The sequence below is a fragment of the Glycine max genome, chromosome 4 (genome assembly GCF_000004515.6).
Source record: "Glycine max cultivar Williams 82 chromosome 4, Glycine_max_v4.0, whole genome shotgun sequence".
Classification (NCBI taxonomy): domain Eukaryota; kingdom Viridiplantae; phylum Streptophyta; class Magnoliopsida; order Fabales; family Fabaceae; genus Glycine; species Glycine max.
The window spans coordinates 46,959,529-46,976,021 of NC_016091.4; the positions used below are offsets into that span (position 1 = coordinate 46,959,529).

A 16,493-nucleotide genomic window follows, 5' to 3' on the forward strand; every position below is an offset into this window, starting at 1 on the left:
TCTTAAGCCCAGCTATACTATAAACAACAAGAGTAATGAGAGCTAGCTGCTCAGTATGGTTTGGTTGACCAAACTCATTCTCACTCCCCACAGCAGCAGCAACAACAAGAACGAACCTTCTCTTTGGGTTCCACATTAATCAAGTAATGTTAATTTCTTCCATTCTCTTTTATTTTCATGCTTGTGAATTCAAATTCATGAATTTCATCACTGCTTTCTACTCTGTGGTCTTGATATGAATGCCCAGTTTAAGTATTTGGTTTTGTATTTTTGTTTGAGTTTCACTGGGTTTTAGATTTTGCTGAATCTGAATATTTACATTTACATCTTATACACAAGCAAGGAATGCATAAAGCACTATGAATAGGGTCTGTTTGGTTCTCATTCTAAAACTTTTCAGCGTGTTTTGAACTTTTGGAAACGAATTGCTTTTGCTCTTTGTTTCGACCGTAATAATGTAATTTGATAACAATTAACAAGTACATCGTTTCAATATTCCACAATCTGTCCTCTGTTAGGAAATATATTTGACAGGCAAATGTGCATCAGAAATTGAAATGTTGGAGCAACTTGTTATGGGCAGAAAGAATAAACCCAACAACCACAACCATCCAATGCAAAAGGAATATTCAAAGATTCATTTCTCTTTGAATTAGAATAATGTGTGTGTTATCGATGGTGCTGTGTTATATATTCTCCTTATCTTCTTGATGTTTTACAAAGAAAATGTAGAAGATAAACATTTTTTATGTGTTGAAACTTGAAGCTTCAAAAGTATGCACCAATTACGACTAAAAAAGAAGATTATACTGCGCACACCGGGAAAGGGGTTTGTGTGTTTGGGCCACATGAGTTTTAGGAATAGAATAGATTTTTTTTTTTTTGTTACAAGGAATAGAACAGATTGATTCTCTAGTCAACTTGAAAACCAACTTGCTTTTTAGTCATCTGATATTGACCAAGAAAATTGAAAATGCACCAAAAAAAAGGAAAAATATTAAGGATCTTTTGTCTTCCTTATTTGAGTTTGGGTCAGTAAATTTTTTAGTTGACCAATGAAGTCTCAACACAATTAGTTAATAGTTAATCTCACATGTTTTGATTATGGCTTGACTTTTTTTTTATCGAGGCTGTAGCTATTTTGGTAATATTTTCAGGTTTTACATAAATTTTGTCACTTAAAAAGTTTGAAATTTAAAGACATGTTATGTGATTGAAAACATTGTTTGAAAAGAGATTTTCTAAAGAAAAAAAAATAAAAGGTTCGACTTGTTATAGAAAATAAATCTAAACAAGATATATAGCAAAATTAAACACCATTTGTTTTCTATGTATGCTTTGTTATTCATTTCATGTGCATTTTTTTTTATCATCATATTCATTTTAGTTATTGATTTATTTAATTTGTTTGCATCTTTTTAAATGAGTTTTCCTTTTAAGATTAACTGAAATATATTGGCATTTTTGCAACTTAAATATGGTATCAGATTTTTAAATAATTCATGTTCTTTTAATTTTAAAAAGGTGAATAACAACCGTATACTTATTTATTATTCATTGTTTCTTGTTTAGTGAAGGGTCGTGACGAATTCCACTATTCTATGAATTATATTGAACCCCTATAAATACCCTCCATTTTCATTTGACACCCACGAAGCCAATAGTGATTTGATTTGCATCAATATGGATCACTAACCTTGCTGGTGGCTGGTGCATACAATAGTATTTGTACCAAACCTCTTTTTTCTTTTGGGCACGTGTATTGTTTTTTATTTATGAACCCAACTCCATCCATCATTGTTGGGACGAACACAACAAGCTAGATCAGTAGTATATATCATCAAATTCAATAGTCTCTTCTCCATTTAATAGATGGTTGAAAAATCTTCCAGAACCAACCTTGGCCACCATCAAGATTTTGGCATGGAGGCTTACTCCATAGATGGTGTTTCTTCACAAAGTGAGTCCAAATTCTACGATGATGATGGTCATGTTAAACGAACAGGTAAACTTTAATATACTTTATTTTATTTTATTTTTTCACATCCAACAAAGACCAATCTAGTTAATAAAGAATAACTTCATATTTTAGTAAGACGTGAATTCAATTCTCGCTGCTATCATAAGAAATCTTATTGGTAAATAATTTGTATATTAATATATGATATGATTTGATATTTGATGGGTCAGGGAACGTTTGGACTACAAGCTCGCACATAATAACAGCAGTGGTGGGTTCTGGGGTGCTGTCTTTGGCATGGGCCATGGCTCAAATGGGTTGGGTTGCTGGGCCTGTAGTTATGATCTTCTTCAGTGCTGTTACGTTGTATACGACGTCGCTTCTGGCTGATTGTTATCGGTGCGGTGACCCCGTTACGGGGAAGAGAAACTATACTTTCATGGATGCAGTTCAATCCATTCTTGGTAAAATAAATTGATATATACGCATTAATTATGAGTAGTTGTAGCATCATATGGCGTGTTTTTTTTTAATTGTATAACATAAAATTATATGAAAGACATAATTTTATCCCTTACTAATAGGACATATAAATTATGAAGCATCGATACCGATACGGATATCGGACATGACATCGACACGGACATGTAAACACTTATAATGTCCAAAATATAAAACGTAATACGGATGTCGTGTCGATGTCGAACACAGACATGAACGCGTGTCGAACATCGAACACGACAAGGAACTGAAGTGTCCGTACTTCATAGCATATAAGTACAATATTATTTTATATTTACTGTCACATCATATATCCTGTTACACTTATAATACTCACGCTTATATTTTTCTTTTGACTATATCAGCATCATTGATTGCATTCCAAGTTTCTAAGTCACGCGTCTGTCGTGCTTGAATTTGTTGAAATGTTTTCGTGTGAACAGAGATTTCTGTGTATACAGTATAAGCAGACAATCAATCTTTTCTAAACCAAATTGTTATTTGACTGAGTGTCTTATTAAGTCATTATAGTATATGATTATCTTTATTTTATATTTTTCTATATGCATAAATCTTGAAAAAAATACTTTAAAATAAAAAGGACAAATAATGTGTTGTACATTATTGACTTGTTGTTCACAGAATATTTTCCTTTTGAAATGGAATTGCTTGTAACGTGTGTTGTAATGGATTTTGCAGGCGGGTATTATGATACGTTTTGTGGGGTAGTTCAGTACTCAAATCTTTACGGAACCGCTGTAGGATACACAATTGCAGCTTCTATTAGCATGATGTGAGTCACCACTTACATTATCTTGAAATCATCCATCTTACAAACTTGATTTTCTTTATTTTCACAAGAATTTTATATATTAGTCACTTTCATCCAAATCATTAAAATTAAGGAAAAGAAATTAATTTATTAAATATGTCTAAAAATAAAATAAGTTTCCAATTACATCCTAATATAATTACACATCCAACTAATTTTACTAATAACTAATTAAATGTTTAGCCTAAATTATCATCTCACATTCTTTTTCTTCTATGTCATTATTAATATTTACTCATTACTCTATTATTCTTATCAATGGATATGGATCAATAACAATCTTTAATCTCAATATTTCTCTTCCACTCAACAAACATCATATATAAGTGATTATTCCACTATCTCCATCAATGAATATGGATCAATAGTAACTTTTAATCTCTCTTATAATAAAATCTTATCTAATGACCATCAAGAATTAACAAGTCAAGGATCCCTATTCTCTACTATTAATCTCTTAATAATGGTTATGGCAATTAAACTAATTATTTAAAAAAAATTCTTCATTTTTTGGTGTGGGTTGAAGACAACGCCACCCTTGAAGACAACCATTTTTTACTGCATTTGAAGACTACGCTACATTTAAACTTTTAATCATTTTCGGCAATAGCATATTCGAGTTCATATCCTCCTCTTGTAATTGGTTCAAGTAGAAAGGGAAGACATGTTCATACTCTAGCGAGTCTTCCACAACCAATGCCAACAAATCCTCATGGCTTACAATGAATTTCTTGCCTTTCTCCGTGGAGAGAAAAATATTCGTTTTAATTAGTAACTTATAAATAAGATAAGTATTCCTTCTAAGATGTAACTAATATATAGGAAGGGTAAGTATTTATTACTAAAAAAATATCTAAAAAGGAACAATAAGAGTTCACTTTATTTTCAAATCAATTTTTAGATTTATTAGATTAAACAAAATAAGAATTAAATCAATAAATTTTATTTTATTTTTCTTTATATAAATTGATCATTTTCTTCGTATTAATTAAACCCGTTAAATTAAAAAACATTCATAATCTCTTATTTATGACAAAAAAATTATAAATATAATAGAGTGAAATAATTTTTAGTTTATCATTAATTTATTTCAAATATGAACATTAATTTACGAGTCACTTTAAATAAGATTTTTACAATAAACTTCAATTAATTCTTTTTATTTTTGGGAATATGTTAAATCAATTCTAGCATTTTGTACTTATAAAGTTAACCATTTATTGATTATCATACCCGTGAGGATCTCACAGATTATTATAAATCGTATATATTTTTTTGGTAATATATAAATCGTATATCTATTATAACTGGTTTTCTTTTTTGTGATTCATTAGTAAATAATAGAATATTTAGCACGTGTTCCAAACTTGACTAGTTTTTTCTTTCCTTTGAGTCAATTTCTGGTAAGTTGAGACTAAGTAGTAATTGGCGTAGACTTAGAATATTCGGATGAATTAATTAATTTTGGTTCCTAACTTTAGGCCAGTTTTTTTAAAAAATAATGAATAATCCAAATATTTTAAATAAAAACTCTTGGTTGATTTTTTTTCATGTACAATACAAAACAAAATGATTTTGACATATCAATTAACTTTTTATGATATTAAGCGTTTAACCTATATATCTGTACAAAAAAAAACGTTTAACCTTATATAATCTAATTTGCTTTTTGCTTTTTCTACAATTTTTATGAAATATTCAAGTTATCATTAAAAATGTTATTTATTAGTTTCTTTAATAATAATAATTAATAGTAATAGTAATTGCTTTTTTAGATAATTTTACTTCAATAAAAAATTTGGATATAGATTTCTGTATCTATTGAAATTACCTCATTCATTGTGACGTCGCAATATTTATTTCTAACCATAGAATTATCTTGTTTGATTATCTAGTTTAATTATGGGCTTGTTTCAATTTAACTTGTTTTTGGTTGACAGGGCGATAAAAAGGTCCAACTGTTTCCATTCTTCAGGCGTAAAAAATCCATGTCACGTTTCAAGCAACCCATACATGATCGGTTTTGGCATAATCCAAATTTTATTTTCTCAAATTCCAGATTTTCATAAAACATGGTGGCTCTCCATAGTTGCAGCAATCATGTCATTTGCCTATTCCACAATTGGCCTCGCTCTTGGAATTGCTAAAGTTGCAGGTTATATTCCTACTCTTTTTTTTTGTTTTGTTTAAGTAGTACTATTTAAAAACCAAATCTTGGCTAATGTTTTTTCTTTTTTAATTGTTTCTTAAACAGAAACGGGTACTTTCAAGGGTAGTCTCACAGGAGTAAGGATTGGAACTGTGACTGAGGCCACAAAAGTATGGGGGGTTTTCCAAGGTCTTGGTGACATAGCCTTTGCCTACTCATATTCTCAAATCCTCATTGAAATTCAGGTTCACCCTTTTTCTTCTGTTTTAACATTGAGATAAAAAAAGAATATTATTAGAAACTAATTAACATGCAGTATTTTTTTTTTTATCGCTAAATATTAGTTTTTAGTTTTGTTAGTGGAAGGATTTGAACATGAATATGTAATATTCTGACTACACAGGACACCATAAAATCACCACCATCTGAAGCAAAGACAATGAAGAAGTCTGCTAAGATAAGTATTGGAGTAACCACAACATTTTATATGCTTTGTGGCTTCATGGGCTATGCTGCTTTTGGAGATTCAGCTCCTGGGAACCTGCTCACAGGATTTGGTTTTTTTAACCCATATTGGCTCATAGATATTGCCAATGCTGCTATCGTAATTCACCTTGTGGGAGCATACCAAGTTTATGCCCAGCCACTCTTTGCCTTTGTGGAGAAATGGGCTTCAAAAAGATGGCCCGAAGTTGACACGGAATACAAAGTTCCAATTCCTGGTTTTTCACCTTACAATCTAAGCCCATTTAGATTAGTTTGGAGAACGGTGTTTGTTATCATAACCACTATTGTAGCAATGTTAATTCCATTCTTCAATGACGTTTTGGGACTTCTTGGAGCACTGGGGTTTTGGCCTTTAAGTGTTTTTCTCCCAGTGCAGATGAGTATCAAACAAAAGAGGACCCCTAGGTGGAGTAGTAGATGGATTGGTATGCAAATCTTAAGTGTTGTTTGTCTCATAGTATCAGTTGCAGCTGCTGTTGGCTCAGTTGCCAGTATCGTGCTTGACCTACAGAAATACAAACCGTTTCATGTAGACTATTAAACCCCATCCACGCCCTCCCTAGCAAAGGGTAAAAACTGATGTGGGCAATGATGGTTGTTTGTATATCTTTTGTTTAGATCTGAGATTGGAGCCGAAGGTATTCCAAAAAACAGAAACCATGGGACTAATCTCCTGAAAAAGTAAAGTATTAATTAAGGGACAATATCTTTACCTTACAGGTGCTGCTCTATGCACATAATCATTGATCAAACCCCTATCATCACATGGTTAAAGAACCCAAACTATTTGTCACTTGTGACACACCTTATGATTGTTTGTATATCTTTTATTTCATGAGCAATGTTATTTCAGTGCCACCCTTATTACAATCTTCAAGCATTGAATTGAAATTATTATCCTCCCAGCTCTCTCTTCCTTCCATTTCAGTTTTAAAAAAAGTTTATAAAGCAAAAAGTTCTAGTCATTTTCGATTTTCTTCCTCTCATCCAAACATAGTAGGAACTAATGTGGACAAACTGAAATACAATATTGTACCAAACTTTAACTTAACTAATTATAATCATAAACTTCAAACTTAGATCTCAGCGGAACATGATCGAATGAAAACCAGAGATGGCAATGATTTTAAATTTAGTGTTTGAAATCAAAATCAAAATAGCTATTACAAAATACAGAAGCTTGTGCGAAGGTCTGTGGAACGTCCCACATTTTGATGTCAATCAACAATATGGAATAATATATATTCAGGAGACTTACACTATATCACAAGTAATAAAAATGAATAAACAAAACCAAAAAACAGACTGCTCAGGAGCTCTCACTCGACAGAAATAATGAATTGAATTGACAGATGTCAACAAAAAGATATTTTACAACAAAACATATTGCATTCATTAAGCATCAGTAAACCTGACACCGACACCCCCCCCCCCCCCCCCACCCCCCAGAAACAACATCGATTACAAATTACTCTCCGGTGTAACCTTTGGGCATCCTGACATCCTGATGCCACACAAGAAATTGATTTTCTATGTGGATTTTCTATCATTGATGCAATAGAAACAAATATGCAGTGGAGGAGGCAGCTGAAAGCAAAACTGACTTTAAGTAGTTAAATTCATCTTTTAGATTAGAAAAGCTCCTCTGAATTGAACTTATTCCATGCTTCCTGTAATAAATTGTCAAACTTAGCAAAAAATAAAGGCATAATATTTATTTTTATTTAAAACACACACAAACTGGAAAAAACATACCACTAACACAAGTCCTATTTTTAGTATGCATCAGAAACATCATGAGACTAAATATCATAAAACAGACACAAGTACAGTTAATTGGCATTCATACATTACTTCAAAGTTATCTATGTATAAGAAAATCATACAATGTGCAACATGACGTACCACCCATTGGCTGGACTAACAGGAATGCAGCAAATCGACAGTAAACACCTGTGGTGAAGTGCACAAATAGAATGGAGCACTGGATACCAATTTTTCAAAAGAATAATGCCTTTACTGCACTCTTTCCAACACACCCTCTATTATTGGTTTTATATTCCTAAACATTCTATTATCAGGTGAATTTCTTAAAAAGTATTCACCCAATAATATAGGGTGTATTGGAAGACCAAGGGGTCTAGCTCAGTTTATTGAGCAGTATGAATGAATTATTATAAACTCCTAATACTAGAGTTCAACTCCTCCCTTTGAACAAAAAAAAAGGTGTTGGAAGAGTGTTAAAAAATGTGTAACTAACATTTCTATTTCCAAAATGTTTATTCAACTTGAGTTGTCAATACAGATGTCATGCACAAGTACGACTGAAACAAAGCTCGGAGATAACTGTGGTTCAATAAAATAAAATACAAAATTTAATTATATCATAGTTTTCTATTTTATAGAATTTAGCATTTGTAACCAAACATGACAGAAAATGCCTCGAGACTCAAGAGGCCAATATATAAAATTAATTCCATCATTGCTTCAGAATACACTGACCACCATATATGACAAGATGCCAATCTTTATATGCATATGATTTGGCCACAAGATGTTGCATGGAAACCCACATTTGGAAGTCACTTCAAATATCAGTAGTCTAATCTTTATTTGCCACCAACAACCACTTCTTTCTTTTTGAAGCATAATTCTGTATGTACGAAAAATATAAAAAGGCCTGAAATACCTTGAGTAGATCAAAAACCTTCTCAGCAATATATTTCTGTTGAATAGTGGCACCCTTCTGTTGTACTTTATCAGGATGAGTGCACAATGTAGCTTTCCTATAAACCTTTCTAACAGCAGCAGCTGTAATCAAATCAGTCAAAGAAACTGGCTGCCAACCACATTCAGGCCACAGAACCTGATCATCATTCATGAAGGAAACAAGTTAACATAAACATAAATATAGAAAAAAATGCTACCTTTAAAAAAAATACAAATTAAGGGACCATTTGGCTGCTTAAAAATTCAGAAACAGAAACTTTCAGAGTATATTAAAATTTGGAAACAAGTTGTTTTTGCTAATTACAAGTACATCACTAGAATGTTCAATGTTTGGCAAAATCAACCACTTTTGCTGAGATGTGTCTATTGTCTAATATTAGTAAAGACCTGATTAGAAAATGCTAATATGGATAATATTCAACAAGGAAATTGAAATACTAGGTGATCATGTAATGAGCAGTGCATATGAAACCAATAAAATCAGTTTTGCAATATTGTGCACGTGTGGTTCAATTTATTTTGGAGAAATAATTGCTTATTTTTTCCCAAATGAAGTTTTCAAACAATATTTTCTGAAAATGGTCTGCTACCAAATACCCACCAAAACTTGGACTCAAGCATTAACATAAAGAAGGGATAGAGTAAGCTAACAAACTTCTAGGCGTTCATATAGATCTGGAATAGAGAAAATTCAGAGATTATCCGAAGTGCATGTACAAAGTATATACATATTGTAAAGTGGAAAGCAAAGCACGCAAGTTCCCCACTTTTCCAGCAGCCCAGCGCTTAATTTCAAAATCTAATGTTTCAGCAACCCTCTGAAATCAATGTAGAGATAAGATTAGATAATAATATAAAAACATGTGTTAAAGAATTCAGGTGGGAAAGAGAAAGAAACAGAAGGAAAGAGGGAAAGAGAGAAGAAACAGAATTTAGGGGATAGAAGGAAAGAGAAGAGAAACAGAGAGGTCAAGGAAATGTACACTGCACTCTGTGATTATCATTCAGTCTGTCTAAAATACAACAGACTTACCTTATTTATAGAAAGCTACCTAATAGCCATAAAATAACAGTAGCTGCCTAAAACTAACTAACTAACATCTTTTTCTTTTTATATTTACATAACAACATGTCACAATTAAAACACTGCAAATTAACAAAGAAGTAAAATCCAACTAACAACCATCATCCAACATGAAAAGAACCCCTTAATTGTGTGTTAAATGTATAAAGGTAAGCAAAAGATGGGAAGACGGCCCAATTCCAACCCCATCTCAACCCCCCCCCCCCCCCCCCCCCCCCCCCCCAATTGGTAAAACAGTTTACGGAGAGAAAATAACAGAGGTATAGGTATATTGTAATTTTTAAAGGAAAAAAAAGGCCAAACAAGCTGTTAGCTTTAACGTAAACTAGAAACAGACATACAAGATAACACAAGAGTCCAGCAAGGATGAAGGGATATATATTGCGCATATGCAGTGAGTGCAATGCAAGTGAGTGACAGAAAAAAACCCCATTAACAAATAAAAAGGAAAACAACTAAAGAAGCTACTTACATGTCTCTCAGCTTGGTCTCTTTGAGTTTGTAGGTCCCGTTGATTCTTCTCAGCCAGTGCTTTAGCCTGGTGTAAAATGATAATGATTGTTGGTAACAAAAACAATTAAAAAAAAAATCTTGAGAATGTACATACTTCCTCATAAATTCAATGTCAAGTTGTTTTAAAAGATCACATTGTTCACCTATTCTTTCTACATGAAATGATGAAGAAATCAAATCAAGGAGAAAAATATGGTAATACATACCGCACGCTCCTGAGTCCTCTGGTGGCGTTCCAACCTGGCTCTTCGTCTTTCTTCAGTTTCCCCTTCAATCTCCTGAAACTCTCCAGATGATGATGGAGCGGCTTCAAATCATAGAAGAAAAGAGACAAAAAGAGCTTTTGTAAGTGTTGAGACTCAAAAATTCCAATATATTTTGCATCAATAAAATATATATTGCACACATAAACCTACCTCCAAAAATTGAGGAAAGATCATCAACAATATTAGTGGATGATGATGCTTTCTTCATGCTTGAAGACACGCCTGTAGATTTCCGGGTTACATCTGACTGAAATTGGGCATCAAATACAGAGTCCTGAAAGCAAAGAGGTCCAGTACATTAACATGCATGTCAGTCCACTTCTCTTTTTATTTACAACATGAAAATAATTTTAAAACTTGTCGATTTTTTATATTTCTTGTTTATTTACAATAGAAAGGAAAAGGAAAAAAATAGCAACCCACTGAATATGGCATCCTACTTTTAGGATAAATTTTCTATGATGGGAAAAGACAAAACACCACAGCCAAGAACCAGCTACTATATATAAGTAGAAATAATGTTCAACACAAATAGGTACTCACTGAAGAGCTGGGCCTAGGAGGCCTTGGAGCACTGTTAGCTCGTGCATCTGTGCTGAAGAACGATTCAAGATCATTGTCATTCTGTTGTTGGCTCATCCTTGCAGCAGCTGCAGCTCTTTCTCGGGCCTGTGCTACAGCTCTTTCTCGGGCCTCTGCAGCAGCCCTTTCTACAGCAGCACGTTCAGCTTTAACTCTTGCTTCAGGTTCAGCTCTTGCAGCTGCAGCTCTTTCCCGCACTTCTCTTTCCTTTGCCTCTGCAGCAGCCCTTTCACGGGCTTCAGCTTGTGCCCTCTGAACTGCGGTCCTTTCAGCACGCTTTCTAGCTTCTGCATTAGCTTTCTCAACAGCAGCCCTCTCAGCTCTTTGGCGAGCTTCAGCAGCTGCTCTCTCACGAGCTTCTCTAGTAGCTCTTTCCACAGCCTGTCTTGCCCTTTCTCTTTCTCTCTCAAGTCTCTGTTGTTCTCTTTCTTTCTCCTCCCTTTCCTTCTCACATCTTCTTTGCTCCTTTTCCTCTCTCTCCTTTTGCTGCCATTCATGGTCTAACCTTTCCTGTTTTCCTCTGTCCTCTGACACCACTTTACCATCTTTATCCAATTGGACAGGTTCCTTGCTTTTAGCCACTTTCGTATTCTCTCTCTCCCTAACCCCCTTTGCATGCCTAAATTTAGCTTCAGCTCTATCCATAGCCTCTTTCATAGCTGCAGCAGCTGAGTTCATCTCTAATTCTTTGTCGGCAAGACCATTTACACCTTCATCGTCATTATCACGACTCTTTCCCATGGCAAAATCTTCAAGTTCATCAAACTGAGATGCAGAAGAAAACTTGGCTGCAGCAGGAGCAGATTTAGGACCCTGAGAAAATTGAGTGGAACTTGGAAAATAAGAAAAATCATTATCCTTCTTTCTGACATTGGCAGAAGCTGATGAACCTGCTCCTGACTTGAGGATATGTACTGGTCGAGGAGGAGGTGGTCTTGAAGGTGGTGGAGCAGCAGTTGGCTGAGTGAAAAGAGGAATCTCTGATACCATCAACCATATATCATCATTTGATTCCAACTTTTCTTCATATTTTGGAGACATATCTTCCAGAGTATTAGCCTGTTTAAAACCGTTGTTATCATATGAAGGGAAAGTAGACCTTTGGCCAACTGGTTTGTAAGAATCAGATGAATATGTAGGCATGTCAAATGCAGCCTGATGAAATTCCTGATCATGATCAACAAGAATCTTGTTTGGTGTCTTTCTGTCAGGACTCCTCACAGACGATATGTCATTTGATTCTTTATCTCTGGTCCAGCTTGAACTTGTATTTGACCTTGGCGTTGGAGAGCTGCTACCCTTCATGCTATTTCTCTCTGCTGAGAATGCAGGTACAGAATTTCCAAGTCCACCAAAGGGATCAATATCATCATATACTTCACCATTAGAATTTGATGACCTATCATTTTTTGTGCTTCTAGAACTAGTAAATTTACTAATTTCTTCCAGTGGGTCTGTAAAGTAGTCTGAGGATGAATCCACTGGGGCTGAAGTTGATTCAAAGACTTTGAAAGGGTCGTCTGTTGTACTAGAGGCTGTCTTAGAAGCATCGATAGTAGGTTCTGGTGACAAATTAATATCAGGAATGGTCCTGTGAATAAAACAATATGCAACAATGATTACAATGCATCAAGAATATGTGAAAATAAGGGGGTGTATTTGGTTTGCAAAAATGTTTTTTATTTTCATTTTCTGAAAATAATTTTCAATTTCAAACTTTCAAGATTTAGAAAATACATTTGTCTTCACTTCTTATTTCTACTACCTCTGGTCCTATATATAAGAAACAAAAGACAACATTTTCTTGGTCCTAATCATAAGAAACATAGGATTACTTTATTGCTAAATTTCTTTTTTAACCCTAATGATTACTCTCTTTTCCCCAATGAAATTGGGTGCATTTATTGAACTATTAACTAAACAAGGCACATTCATTGGTTGAAAAATTATCTTTTGAAAAAATAATCATATCTTAAATCATTTAATGTCATGGGTAGTCTTAGAATAAAATTAAAATTATGACAAACTAACTAATCTAACTGCTTTTATTGGTTTTGATGAATTAAGTAATTGTTTCCTATATATAGGACCGGAGGTGGTATTTTCTAACAACTAGAGGGTTCTTCTTTTTGTGCCTCTGACGAAAGTAGATGACCATCGTAAGATGCTACACCCACACAGAATGAATACTCGATACTGATCAACATTGTTGTGTTGTGACTCAAAATCATGAACAAATTAAAATTAGGGGTCGGTAATTAAGCAATAGGCATATTAAAGTTGAAATGAATTAGGGACATGGGTTGATTGGAAATCAAAATTATGAGAAAGAGAAAACATTCAATGCATGTGATGATGAGGAAAGAAACAAAAACGCACAATCGAACTTCAAAGTAGGAACAAAGGCACGTTCGTAAGAAGAAGAATCTCTGTTTGGGAAGACGACTGGTAGCAACAATGTCGCAGATCAGCGGTAATGGAACAACTTCGACGTCACACCAACTGCAAACAAGGTCATGTGAACAGTGAAACACAAGTTTTAGGGATTTGGAAACTGGGTCAAAGGGACCTGACCCAGTTATTTTGCCCCAAACAAGGCTCAGAAATGTTGCCGGAGCAGGTGCCGCTAGGGTAGATGGAGATGTCACCCGCAACGATGAAAGGTTGCAGTTAGGGAATGAAGCTAGTAGAGAGATTTGGGACGAAGCTTCACGCTGGCTAACACACTTTAAAATTACAACCCATGCCACTGCGTTTTCAATTGAGCCTGAAAACATAGAAAACAAACTTTTTTTTTTTTCAATTTTGGGTCTTATTTTGAAAATATTTTCAGAGAAAACATTTTCTAAAATTGTAACAAACAAATTTTCAACACAATTTTTAATTTTGAACGAAAATGAAAACAGAAAATGTTCAAAACAAAAGCCACCTAAGGGATTGGATTGCCCCTTCTAACATTTTCATTCCCTTCAGTTCCATAATTCCATTTCACCAAATGAGATGCTAAGCAACAACAAATTCATTAGACCCATCCTCATTCCTGCATTAGACCCGGTCCCATCATCAACCAGATTAAATGACGGATCCACTTCCAAGACAAAAATGCACAGCGAAGGAAACTTAATACCAGGCAACCCAAATATACTACTACTGAAATGATAATCCTTGAGCAAGAAAGAAAAACATTGAACCTGTTAGGAACGGGGGGAAGGGGTATTTAGGATTGTTAGAATATATGAAAATATCTTACCATATCTTAGAATATCTTTAGATTATCTCCTAGAATTAATTACCATATTACTTTATCTTATCATGGTTTGATTCCCTAATTAGCTAGGATGACTTTTATAATTAGTGAAATAAGGGTTAGAGGGAAGCAATTAACTCTAAACTTGAGCTTTGGAGACAGACTTCAGAACAACGGGTTTTCACTTAAGCAGGAGTAAAACAGAGAGTATGCTTTTCAATTTTAGCAAGAGACAAGGGGAAAATGACTTGGAAGTAAAAATGGAAGAAAATGTCATACCACAACTTTCTAAGTTTAAATCTTTACCTAAGATCAATTTTCAGACAGTCAAAAAAATTATTCAGACAGCAATATACAATGATATTAGTAGGCTTGTGAATTATGATTCTTAGTTTATTTGCAATGATAACAGCAAGCAAATATTATTTTCCTAACAATTCAGCATATCACGGGTACTCAAGGGTATGAACAGTACGTTATAAAATAATTCTAAATGAAGGCCTTCGAAAAGACACAGTAGATGATACTCTACAGATACATCGAAAATCCAAAATTTCATAGATCCCTGACAATGATTTGTCTTCACTCTTCACCACACAAGTTTAAACACAATCTTCAGACCATTACCATTATTCTAAAACAACTTGATTCACTAATGCAGCTAATAACCAAAATTTTGCTATAAAGCACGAACACCCCAGCTTCTTGCCGTGTCCGATATCCGACATGACACCGACACCGACACGACACCCATGTCCACGTTATTTTTAGTTATTTTTATAGGGGTTCACATGTCTATGTCCGTGTCGTGTCCGATGTCCGTGTCAGTGTCGGTGCTTCATAGAAATTTTGTCAAAAGTTTTTTAAACCCTCGTGCAAGTTACATAACATGGTTTTAAATAGCTGTTCTACAACTGCAATTGCGGCCGCAATGTCTAGATATTTTGACTCACCGCAACCACAATTGCAGCCGCATTTTCCAGCAACATAAAGGTTTTATGACTCACCGCAATGCTACCGCAACAGCGGCCACAATTTAAAACCTTCAAACTTACAAGGTAGAATTTCAAACTCCCTGTAGCTTTTCCAGTATTTTATTTCAGTGGTCCATCAATTTTATAGTTAACAAACTTTCAGTACACCTCATTCATTTCATACTTAGAATCTCATAGTTCCCGACTCTCTTTCAACAAACGAGAGATCAATAAATAAAACTCAGCTCTCACTACACAACATTCACTAGCTCAATTAACGATACACAATTACACACACTAAAACGCATTTCATAGTTCACGCATGCGCAACATACCCATCAGTGGAGGCCTTACTGCTCCGGAATCCAGGGATCAAGTCATCAAAATCCGCGGCACCTTTCTCGACCTTCTCCGATTTGCCTAACCTGCCGAGAAGATCGTCGAACGCGGCGGCGGCGGCGGCGCTCCCTCCCGGAGCGAAAACGTCGTCATAGGAGACCTTGGAGGAGCTCTTGAGGCCGGGAACGCCGTCAAAAATGTCATCGTCATCGTCGTAGACTGGTTTGTCAAAGACCGGCCCGTCGTGCACCGGCACGTTGACGGACTTGGAACGGAAATCGGCGGAGGCCCGAAAGACGGAGGAGTCGCCGAAGAGATCGTCAAAGGAGGCGGCGGCGGCGGCGGCGTTGACGGAAGAATTGGAGGTGCGAGTGGATCGGGAACCTAAATCGAAGTTGAGAGAAGAAGTTTTGTTGTTGGAGGAGACTTTGGAAGCAGCCATTGGCGCTGATTTGCCTTGGGGTTTGAACCCGAAATCGGTGGCTAAGAGACCATCGAAATCGTTCATCGTGAGAGAGAGGGATATGGTGTGCGGTGGTATTCTCCGGCGTACGGTGGATCCTCCGCGGGAGAGTACGGTGAGGGGAGAACAGAGAACGTCAGAGGATACAAAGAATGGTAGAATAGAATCTCACTTTTTCATTTTCTCTGTGTTGAAGAATTTTTGCTTCGATGAGACGAGGGTTCCTCAAATTCTGATTCTTGCTATTTTGGGGTCGAATCATGTTATGGATTCCTGTCCAGGGCTCCAGGAATTGTTAATCACACATTCTTTGGGTTTCAATTTTTTAAATTTAACTCTTCTTGAT

The 16,493-nt window shown here is 35.0% G+C and overlaps 2 protein-coding genes across 5 annotated transcripts; one reads left to right on the forward strand and one right to left on the reverse strand.

Annotated features, from left to right (window-relative positions):
* The first annotated feature begins 49 nt into the window (after positions 1–49).
* LOC100813602 (amino acid permease 3) lies at positions 50–6,826 on the forward strand. 3 transcript variants are annotated; one of them, XM_006578712.4, is made up of 7 exons: positions 50–143; positions 1,893–2,005; positions 2,191–2,424; positions 3,161–3,254; positions 5,234–5,448; positions 5,548–5,687; positions 5,846–6,826. In XM_006578712.4, the coding sequence occupies exons 2-7, from the start codon at positions 1,924–1,926 to the stop codon at positions 6,488–6,490; spliced, it is 1,410 nt and encodes a 469-aa protein (XP_006578775.1). In that variant the 5' UTR covers positions 50–143; positions 1,893–1,923; the 3' UTR covers positions 6,491–6,826. The 3 variants fall into 3 exon arrangements, with proteins under 3 accessions (XP_006578775.1, XP_006578774.1, XP_006578773.1); XM_006578711.3 differs by having other exon boundaries at positions 53–143; positions 1,873–2,005; XM_006578710.3 differs by lacking the exon at positions 50–143 and having other exon boundaries at positions 1,573–2,005.
* Positions 6,827–7,064: 238 nt separating this feature from the next.
* Positions 7,065–16,493, reverse strand: LOC100814144 (auxilin-related protein 2). Of its 2 annotated transcripts, XM_006578714.4 has the most exons (9): positions 15,681–16,493; positions 13,504–13,891; positions 11,086–12,715; positions 10,693–10,816; positions 10,483–10,583; positions 10,236–10,301; positions 9,408–9,497; positions 8,639–8,815; positions 7,065–7,619 (listed from the first exon to the last, which is right to left on the reverse strand). In XM_006578714.4, the coding sequence occupies exons 1-9, from the start codon at positions 15,682–15,684 to the stop codon at positions 7,581–7,583; spliced, it is 2,619 nt and encodes an 872-aa protein (XP_006578777.1). In that variant the 5' UTR covers positions 15,685–16,493; the 3' UTR covers positions 7,065–7,580. The 2 variants fall into 2 exon arrangements, with proteins under 2 accessions (XP_006578777.1, XP_006578776.1); XM_006578713.4 differs by lacking the exon at positions 13,504–13,891 and having other exon boundaries at positions 15,681–16,489.

Bases quoted from the DNA above. Each gene is read 5' to 3' on its own strand.
- LOC100814144 (XM_006578713.4), bottom strand. From the start codon at position 16,192: ATGAACGATTTCGATGGTCTCTTAGCCACCGATTTCGGGTTCAAACCC. The intron at 10,817-11,085 runs GTGAGTACCTAT...CTTTGCTTTCAG, and splicing joins CTCCTAGGCCCAGCTCTTCA to GACTCTGTATTTGATGCCCA. The intron at 10,302-10,482 runs GTATGTATTACC...ATTTTACACCAG, and splicing joins AGAGGACTCAGGAGCGTGCG to GCTAAAGCACTGGCTGAGAA.
- LOC100813602 (XM_006578711.3), top strand. From the start codon at position 1,873: ATGGTTGAAAAATCTTCCAGAACCAACCTTGGCCACCATCAAGATTTT. The intron at 3,255-5,233 runs GTGAGTCACCAC...TTTGGTTGACAG, and splicing joins GCAGCTTCTATTAGCATGAT to GGCGATAAAAAGGTCCAACT. The intron at 5,688-5,845 runs GTTCACCCTTTT...CTGACTACACAG, and splicing joins AAATCCTCATTGAAATTCAG to GACACCATAAAATCACCACC.